At 44.0% G+C, this 10,851-nt stretch overlaps 1 protein-coding gene across 1 annotated transcript; it reads right to left on the reverse strand.

Annotated features, from left to right (window-relative positions):
• LOC148978271 (uncharacterized) lies at nt 1–10,554 on the reverse strand. The gene is made up of 5 exons (XM_089133555.1): nt 10,501–10,554; nt 9,265–10,125; nt 4,988–5,125; nt 3,870–4,543; nt 1–61 (listed from the first exon to the last, which is right to left on the reverse strand). Exons 1-5 carry the CDS (start codon nt 10,552–10,554, stop codon nt 1–3), a joined length of 1,788 nt encoding a protein of 595 aa, XP_088989681.1.
• Nucleotides 10,555–10,851: the final 297 nt, after the last annotated feature.

A 10,851-nucleotide genomic window follows, 5' to 3' on the forward strand; every position in this document is an offset into this window, starting at 1 on the left:
TCAGAAGAGCATCCTCGACGGGACGGCGTGACCGTCAGCATCGCCGGACACCGACCGGACACTACAGAAGAGGATTCAAGAGGATCATTAGGGGAGACCAGGAAGTGCTGTAATAGTTTGCTTCAGCATTAGCAAGACAGGGGTTTTGCAATGAGTCTCAAACTTTATAATATTCACACATTTATATTCTTCAAGTCAAAGTAGCTTAGAAATCCACCATTTTCACTAAAGTGCATCAATCAGTTTCAAAGACTGAGAGTGCGGTTACAACCTACCCCACTATAGTAGAGTTAGTAATAGTGCAATGCTGATAGAAAACATGGACATCAGTTAATACGTTGCAGACAGCTTCCAAATATTATGCCATCCCCATGACCACCCTCATTTCCCTTAAGCATTTTTATAGGCTTCGTAAGAGAACAAAAAACAAATATAGATGCGCGCACATATATATATATATATATATATAGATCACGGAGTTATCGGTTATAATCAGCTCCCCATGTTATATTGTAGGCTTATGAATTTCTCTTAAACAACGAAATTGTTGTACAATGAAAAACGCATAAACATATGACGGTTCGCATATCTACACTTGGCTTACTATTAAAACTAAACCAACACACGGAGTTGAACTTCCACTTGACGTCTGTACTGTATTTTCGTAAGCAGATGCGTCTAAATTCTAATTTTTTAAGGTACTTCATTAATGCACTTCTTTGGGCTGCGTGATGAAGCTAAAAGAAATTCTCACCTAGGACTCCAGCGTGTGTTGTGCTCAAACAAGCAGAAAGACCCAATAAAACCACACTAAACAAGCAGCACACTTGAACTGTCATCCTCTCGACCTGCGATCTCACAATCAACTCTGCTGGAAGATGCACTGAGTTAGTGAGTCAGCAGGGGCAGACAGCGAGGACCACAAAACTACAAAGGAAACCCCTGTTGCTGCATCAAAATACCCCCTGAGTCCCACAACAAATGCTATGAAAAGAGTTTAAAGCACTTTTTGAAAATGCGTTTTTAAAGATCCAATTGGAGTTCTGGGCAACTCCAACCCTAATGGAAATCACCTGTCTGTAGCTTTCTAATATAGCCTATTCTTGAAGACCTTGATTAGCTTGTTCAGGTGTGTTTGATCAGGGTTGGACGTCGTAATAATAACCGTAATTTGGATATGATTGATTGGTTTTATGGCAACACTATCAACGGCAAATGAATCTGCAGTGGTCAGGTGGTACAGCGATCACGTGGGACCAGTAGCCAGCAGAATTCTCAAACGTGATTTATCATTTACACTATATATTATTACAATAAGCACCAATGCCTTTCAGACGAGGTTCATGTTTATAACTGTAATCTTGTGGGGTGGACTCATTCAAAGTTATGTTATCGTTTGGTTTTAGCCAGGCTTCTGTCAATCACAGCACATCTAGATTATAATCTGAAATCATATCATTAACTATGAGCGATTTTTAAGTAAGTGATCTAATATTCAGCAACCCAAGCTTTATCATTTGCTCATCTGTATTATATCTGTTGAACATCAATTAGATTTTTAATCTTATGTTTTTTGGATATCCAAATTCGGGGAACAGACGCAGTCTCTATATGATATATCTAGGTGAAAGAGCCTCTATGTGATGGGATTTGTCTGACCTTGGTGACGCGAGGCCACTAGCAGACGGTCGGTTTAGCCAGTCTGTCTGCTTCCTGACCTGGTGCCAAATTTGTCATGTTTTAGGTCCAAGACTAATTTGTCCAAGCCAAATTACTAGAGAGAAGAGCAGCCCCAGCCCAGGAGGGATGAATACCATCTCTTTTAAACAGGTCAGGCTTGCCCCCAAAACTTTTCAAAATTGTCTATAAATTCCACATTATTTTGCGGACACCACTCAGACAACCAACGATTAAGTGAGGACAGTCTACTGACTATCTCATCACTCCTGCGAGCAGGAAGGGGGCCAGAGCAAATTACAGTGCCCGACATTGTACTTGCGAGTTCACACACCTCTTTAATATTAATTTAATTTTGGTGATCTCCGACTAGCGGAGTCGAACATCATTAGCGCCGACATGAATAATGATCTTAGAGAATTTACGATTAGCATTAGCCAGCACTTTTAAATTTGCTGTGATGTCAGGCGCTCTGGCTCCCAGCAAACATGTGACTATGGTGGCTGGTGTCTCCATGTTCACGTTCCGTGTGATCGAATCACCAATTACCAGGGCACAATAAAGAGGTTTCTGAGTGGGTGTTTCACTGAGTGGGGCAAATCGATTTGTTATGCAAAGAGTAACGGAAGTATTACTGATTGGTTAATTAATTTGAATATCCCCAACTGAGCAAGCCAAAAGGCAACACTGGCAAGGAACCGAAAAACTCCATCAAGTGGCCTAATGCTGTCCTAAAAGCCAAGAACGGCCATGTAAACACCGGCAAAAACCCGAATATGCCCATATGCCAGATTTTAAAAACCGGGATATTATACCTGGGGTACCCCTTTTCTAACCCGAATTTTTGGTCATGTAAACGCGTAGCGGCATATCCCCATAGTGATTTGTGTTCTGCGCATGTTTTATTTGCAAGGAATCTTGGTAATTTTGAGTAGAGAAACTTCTCAGTGCATACAAAAATATGCGTGCAGTATACCGGAAGTAAACATGGCGAGACACAGCACAGCATACTTTTGGAGCGAGGTCATCACCAGCAAAGCGCAAACAAAGGCGATCGCTTTCTGCCCTGAACTATTCATTATCCGCGGGCTGCTGTTGTTATTGTCTTTGGAAACAGGAAGAAGAATCGGAAATCAGAAAATATTGCGTCTTAAAGTTGTCCGTACGTCTAGGCGCTAACCGCACGTCGCCGTTTACATCAGGATTCTGCAATTCCATGTATACAGGAGAAACTCTCTGTGCTCTCGCGTGTAAACGGGTTATTCCTAATGTTCCAGAAACCCAGATAGTGACCTTAACCCAAAAATTGGCTGCATGTAAACATAGTCAGTGTGAACTCTGCAGAAGCGATTTAAAGCATAACTCTTCAGCTCCTATAGTGTCTCCATTGTCTTCACCGATGTCCGAACACCTTGAACATTAAGAATGCAGAAGACTATTGGTCAATTGGCAATACTAGTTGAAACTTTACACCCTATAAAAATCAATAATAAAAGTATTCTAAATATTAAAACATGAACATATGAAGAGTTCAGATGCAAAAGCCTCTAAGTGCCATTTGAAATTTTCTTCTAGAATGATGATTTTTATCAAACTTGTATATTTAAGTTCAGTAATTTCACTTAAATGGCAATGATAATTACCTATTAATTGTTATTTAAGTGAAATTACTGAACTTAAATATACAAGTTTGATAAAAATCATTAAAGAAGAAAATTTCAGATGGCATTTAGAGGCTTTTGCATCTGAACTCTTCATATATTCTGTAGAGTTCCCAGGACTGCTACGCACGCTCTTATGCTTTTTGAAGGAGGGTGGGATCTTATGCATAGATTCCAATGAGCTATTATGTGAGAGAACAGCCAAACTAGCACTGGCATTCCAAAAAAAAAAAAAAAAAAAAGATTCTTTGTTTTCCCACTTAAAAGGAACAAAAAAGAGGCAATAGTCATAAAAGTGAGATTTATTTGGTGATACAGGAAACACTATACAGCCAATGATTAAATCAGCACAGTTAACTGCATGCACATCCACATTACTTATGGCCAGGACATTAGCCATAAGGGTGACTCACAGGAGGCTTGGCCAATTCACCAGCAGGCTTCACTGGAGGCTTGACAGGAGGCTTTGCGGGTTGGGCTGCAGGCTTGACAGGAGGCCTTGCGGGTTCAGCTGCAGGCTTGACAGGAGGCCTTGCGGGTTCGGCTGCAGGCTTGACAGGAGGCCTTGCGGGTTCGGCTGCAGGCGGCTCTGGCAGTTCGTCTGAAGGCTCCGGTAGTTCTTCAGAAGGCTCGGACAGTTCGTCGGAAGGCCTCACTGCAGGTTTCGGCGGTTCGGCTGCAGGCTTCACTGGAGGCTTTGCGGGTTCAGCTGCAGGCTTCACAGGAGGCTTTGCGGGTTCGGCTGCAGGCGGCTCGGGCAGTTCGTCGGAAGGCTCCGGTAGTTCGTCAGAAGGCTCGGACAGTTCGTCAGAAGGCCTCACTGCAGGCTTTGCGGGTTCAGCTGCAGGCTTCACAGGAGGCTTGGCAGGAGGCTTTGCGGGTTCGGCTGCAGGCTTTACAGGAGGCTTGGCAGGAGGCTTTGCGGGTTCGGCTGCAGGCATCACAGGAGGTTTGGCAGGAGGCTTTGCGGGTTCGGCTGCAGACGGCTCGGGCAGTTCGTCAGAGGGCTCGGACAGTTCGTCGGAAGGCTCGGACAGTTCGTCGGAAGGCCTCACTGCAGGCATGACGGGAGGCTTTGTGGGTTCGGCTGCTGGCGGCTCGTCGGAAGGCTCTGGTAGTTCGTCGGAGGGCTCGGACAGTTCGTCGGAAGGCACGGGCAGTTCGTCGGAAGGCCTCACTGCAGGCTTGGGAGGTTCGACTGCAGGCTTCACCGGAGGCTTCACTGGAGTCTTCGGAGGTTCGGCTGCAGGCTTCACCGGAGGCTTCACTGGAGTCTTCGGAGGTTCGGCTGCAGGCTTCACCGGAGGCTTTACCGGAGTCTTCGGCGGTTCGGCTGCAGGCTTCACTGGAGGCTTCGGCGGTTCGGCTGCAGGCTTCACTGGATGGATACGGATGGTCAACTTTAGTCTGTCAGTTTAGCGGCATTCACTCTCAGATACAGCACCAAACCCAAATAGTAAGTTTTACTACTTAAATATTAATCAATCGTGTTAATAAATAATCGTATTAAGAATTAATTTTGCAAAGCCATCCTGTGCTCGAAACTGTGCAATTGGCTGAACACTTTTACATTGAGAACAATTCATTATAAACCAGGACAAACTGAAATGAGGAAGCTGACCCAGACACTAATATAATAACATAAATACCTGTAAATGGAGCCATACACTGATGTCCACATCCATTGCTGCAGCATTTCTCATTGTTCGGACAGTCACTGTCATAGTAACACAAATCGTCACACGTTTCTGCTCCATTTTTTTTGCTTGGACACTCTCCTGGCTTTGCTGATAAAGAGACACATGACAGAGAAGCCACATAACTAAATACTGCCACTGAATGGTAGTAACGCAACTGAAGCCACGGAACACTGAATGTCTCATTCGCTCTATGAAAAAAAAAGCCGCCATAAGATGGCTGTAGGAGGATTTTCCGGAATATTCAGTCTTTCTACTTCATAGTTTCACATTTAGTTCAATGCGTTGCTTGCGGTTTCTTTGCAATTATTTGTGAAACATACTAGCGATTTCTGAGAGAAACAAAATGCAGTGTTTTTTTTTTTTTTTTTGGAAGACGTATAGCATCCATTAATTAAAACTCACTGAAAACAGGCGGCACACACGAGCGCCCACAGGGAAATCGACAGCATTTGTGTCCTCCAGAGCAGTCTCTATCAGAAGAGCATCCTCGACGGGACGGCGTGACCGTCAGCATCGCCGGACACCGACCGGACACTACAGAAGAGGATTCAAGAGGATCATTAGGGGAGACCAGGAAGTGCTGTAATAGTTTGCTTCAGCATTAGCAAGACAGGGGTTTTGCAATGAGTCTCAAACTTTATAATATTCACACATTTATATTCTTCAAGTCAAAGTAGCTTAGAAATCCACCATTTTCACTAAAGTGCATCAATCAGTTTCAAAGACTGAGAGTGCGGTTACAACCTACCCCACTATAGTAGAGTTAGTAATAGTGCAATGCTGATAGAAAACATGGACATCAGTTAATACGTTGCAGACAGCTTCCAAATATTATGCCATCCCCATGACCACCCTCATTTCCCTTAAGCATTTTTATAGGCTTCGTAAGAGAACAAAAAACAAATATAGATGCGCGCACATATATATATATATATATATATATAGATCACGGAGTTATCGGTTATAATCAGCTCCCCATGTTATATTGTAGGCTTATGAATTTCTCTTAAACAACGAAATTGTTGTACAATGAAAAACGCATAAACATATGACGGTTCGCATATCTACACTTGGCTTACTATTAAAACTAAACCAACACACGGAGTTGAACTTCCACTTGACGTCTGTACTGTATTTTCGTAAGCAGATGCGTCTAAATTCTAATTTTTTAAGGTACTTCATTAATGCACTTCTTTGGGCTGCGTGATGAAGCTAAAAGAAATTCTCACCTAGGACTCCAGCGTGTGTTGTGCTCAAACAAGCAGAAAGACCCAATAAAACCACACTAAACAAGCAGCACACTTGAACTGTCATCCTCTCGACCTGCGATCTCACAATCAACTCTGCTGGAAGATGCACTGAGTTAGTGAGTCAGCAGGGGCAGACAGCGAGGACCACAAAACTACAAAGGAAACCCCTGTTGCTGCATCAAAATACCCCCTGAGTCCCACAACAAATGCTATGAAAAGAGTTTAAAGCACTTTTTGAAAATGCGTTTTTAAAGATCCAATTGGAGTTCTGGGCAACTCCAACCCTAATGGAAATCACCTGTCTGTAGCTTTCTAATATAGCCTATTCTTGAAGACCTTGATTAGCTTGTTCAGGTGTGTTTGATCAGGGTTGGACGTCGTAATAATAACCGTAATTTGGATATGATTGATTGGTTTTATGGCAACACTATCAACGGCAAATGAATCTGCAGTGGTCAGGTGGTACAGCGATCACGTGGGACCAGTAGCCAGCAGAATTCTCAAACGTGATTTATCATTTACACTATATATTATTACAATAAGCACCAATGCCTTTCAGACGAGGTTCATGTTTATAACTGTAATCTTGTGGGGTGGACTCATTCAAAGTTATGTTATCGTTTGGTTTTAGCCAGGCTTCTGTCAATCACAGCACATCTAGATTATAATCTGAAATCATATCATTAACTATGAGCGATTTTTAAGTAAGTGATCTAATATTCAGCAACCCAAGCTTTATCATTTGCTCATCTGTATTATATCTGTTGAACATCAATTAGATTTTTAATCTTATGTTTTTTGGATATCCAAATTCGGGGAACAGACGCAGTCTCTATATGATATATCTAGGTGAAAGAGCCTCTATGTGATGGGATTTGTCTGACCTTGGTGACGCGAGGCCACTAGCAGACGGTCGGTTTAGCCAGTCTGTCTGCTTCCTGACCTGGTGCCAAATTTGTCATGTTTTAGGTCCAAGACTAATTTGTCCAAGCCAAATTACTAGAGAGAAGAGCAGCCCCAGCCCAGGAGGGATGAATACCATCTCTTTTAAACAGGTCAGGCTTGCCCCCAAAACTTTTCAAAATTGTCTATAAATTCCACATTATTTTGCGGACACCACTCAGACAACCAACGATTAAGTGAGGACAGTCTACTGACTATCTCATCACTCCTGCGAGCAGGAAGGGGGCCAGAGCAAATTACAGTGCCCGACATTGTACTTGCGAGTTCACACACCTCTTTAATATTAATTTAATTTTGGTGATCTCCGACTAGCGGAGTCGAACATCATTAGCGCCGACATGAATAATGATCTTAGAGAATTTACGATTAGCATTAGCCAGCACTTTTAAATTTGCTGTGATGTCAGGCGCTCTGGCTCCCAGCAAACATGTGACTATGGTGGCTGGTGTCTCCATGTTCACGTTCCGTGTGATCGAATCACCAATTACCAGGGCACAATAAAGAGGTTTCTGAGTGGGTGTTTCACTGAGTGGGGCAAATCGATTTGTTATGCAAAGAGTAACGGAAGTATTACTGATTGGTTAATTAATTTGAATATCCCCAACTGAGCAAGCCAAAAGGCAACACTGGCAAGGAACCGAAAAACTCCATCAAGTGGCCTAATGCTGTCCTAAAAGCCAAGAACGGCCATGTAAACACCGGCAAAAACCCGAATATGCCCATATGCCAGATTTTAAAAACCGGGATATTATACCTGGGGTACCCCTTTTCTAACCCGAATTTTTGGTCATGTAAACGCGTAGCGGCATATCCCCATAGTGATTTGTGTTCTGCGCATGTTTTATTTGCAAGGAATCTTGGTAATTTTGAGTAGAGAAACTTCTCAGTGCATACAAAAATATGCGTGCAGTATACCGGAAGTAAACATGGCGAGACACAGCACAGCATACTTTTGGAGCGAGGTCATCACCAGCAAAGCGCAAACAAAGGCGATCGCTTTCTGCCCTGAACTATTCATTATCCGCGGGCTGCTGTTGTTATTGTCTTTGGAAACAGGAAGAAGAATCGGAAATCAGAAAATATTGCGTCTTAAAGTTGTCCGTACGTCTAGGCGCTAACCGCACGTCGCCGTTTACATCAGGATTCTGCAATTCCATGTATACAGGAGAAACTCTCTGTGCTCTCGCGTGTAAACGGGTTATTCCTAATGTTCCAGAAACCCAGATAGTGACCTTAACCCAAAAATTGGCTGCATGTAAACATAGTCAGTGTGAACTCTGCAGAAGCGATTTAAAGCATAACTCTTCAGCTCCTATAGTGTCTCCATTGTCTTCACCGATGTCCGAACACCTTGAACATTAAGAATGCAGAAGACTATTGGTCAATTGGCAATACTAGTTGAAACTTTACACCCTATAAAAATCAATAATAAAAGTATTCTAAATATTAAAACATGAACATATGAAGAGTTCAGATGCAAAAGCCTCTAAGTGCCATTTGAAATTTTCTTCTAGAATGATGATTTTTATCAAACTTGTATATTTAAGTTCAGTAATTTCACTTAAATGGCAATGATAATTACCTATTAATTGTTATTTAAGTGAAATTACTGAACTTAAATATACAAGTTTGATAAAAATCATTAAAGAAGAAAATTTCAGATGGCATTTAGAGGCTTTTGCATCTGAACTCTTCATATATTCTGTAGAGTTCCCAGGACTGCTACGCACGCTCTTATGCTTTTTGAAGGAGGGTGGGATCTTATGCATAGATTCCAATGAGCTATTATGTGAGAGAACAGCCAAACTAGCACTGGCATTCCAAAAAAAAAAAAAAAAAAAAGATTCTTTGTTTTCCCACTTAAAAGGAACAAAAAAGAGGCAATAGTCATAAAAGTGAGATTTATTTGGTGATACAGGAAACACTATACAGCCAATGATTAAATCAGCACAGTTAACTGCATGCACATCCACATTACTTATGGCCAGGACATTAGCCATAAGGGTGACTCACAGGAGGCTTGGCCAATTCACCAGCAGGCTTCACTGGAGGCTTGACAGGAGGCTTTGCGGGTTGGGCTGCAGGCTTGACAGGAGGCCTTGCGGGTTCAGCTGCAGGCTTGACAGGAGGCCTTGCGGGTTCGGCTGCAGGCTTGACAGGAGGCCTTGCGGGTTCGGCTGCAGGCGGCTCTGGCAGTTCGTCTGAAGGCTCCGGTAGTTCTTCAGAAGGCTCGGACAGTTCGTCGGAAGGCCTCACTGCAGGTTTCGGCGGTTCGGCTGCAGGCTTCACTGGAGGCTTTGCGGGTTCAGCTGCAGGCTTCACAGGAGGCTTTGCGGGTTCGGCTGCAGGCGGCTCGGGCAGTTCGTCGGAAGGCTCCGGTAGTTCGTCAGAAGGCTCGGACAGTTCGTCAGAAGGCCTCACTGCAGGCTTTGCGGGTTCAGCTGCAGGCTTCACAGGAGGCTTGGCAGGAGGCTTTGCGGGTTCGGCTGCAGGCTTTACAGGAGGCTTGGCAGGAGGCTTTGCGGGTTCGGCTGCAGGCATCACAGGAGGTTTGGCAGGAGGCTTTGCGGGTTCGGCTGCAGACGGCTCGGGCAGTTCGTCAGAGGGCTCGGACAGTTCGTCGGAAGGCTCGGACAGTTCGTCGGAAGGCCTCACTGCAGGCATGACGGGAGGCTTTGTGGGTTCGGCTGCTGGCGGCTCGTCGGAAGGCTCTGGTAGTTCGTCGGAGGGCTCGGACAGTTCGTCGGAAGGCACGGGCAGTTCGTCGGAAGGCCTCACTGCAGGCTTGGGAGGTTCGACTGCAGGCTTCACCGGAGGCTTCACTGGAGTCTTCGGAGGTTCGGCTGCAGGCTTCACCGGAGGCTTCACTGGAGTCTTCGGAGGTTCGGCTGCAGGCTTCACCGGAGGCTTTACCGGAGTCTTCGGCGGTTCGGCTGCAGGCTTCACTGGAGGCTTCGGCGGTTCGGCTGCAGGCTTCACTGGATGGATACGGATGGTCAACTTTAGTCTGTCAGTTTAGCGGCATTCACTCTCAGATACAGCACCAAACCCAAATAGTAAGTTTTACTACTTAAATATTAATCAATCGTGTTAATAAATAATCGTATTAAGAATTAATTTTGCAAAGCCATCCTGTGCTCGAAACTGTGCAATTGGCTGAACACTTTTACATTGAGAACAATTCATTATAAACCAGGACAAACTGAAATGAGGAAGCTGACCCAGACACTAATATAATAACATAAATACCTGTAAATGGAGCCATACACTGATGTCCACATCCATTGCTGCAGCATTTCTCATTGTTCGGACAGTCACTGTCATAGTAACACAAATCGTCACACGTTTCTGCTCCATTTTTTTTGCTTGGACACTCTCCTGGCTTTGCTGATAAAGAGACACATGACAGAGAAGCCACATAACTAAATACTGCCACTGAATGGTAGTAACGCAACTGAAGCCACGGAACACTGAATGTCTCATTCGCTCTATGAAAAAAAAAGCCGCCATAAGATGGCTGTAGGAGGATTTTCCGGAATATTCAGTCTTTCTACTTCATAGTTTCACATTTAGTTCAATGCGTTGCTTGCGGTTTCTTTG

Source organism: Pimephales promelas, chromosome 7 (assembly GCF_988280905.1).
Source record: "Pimephales promelas chromosome 7, fPimPro1.hap1.1, whole genome shotgun sequence".
NCBI classification, from domain to species: domain Eukaryota; kingdom Metazoa; phylum Chordata; class Actinopteri; order Cypriniformes; family Leuciscidae; genus Pimephales; species Pimephales promelas.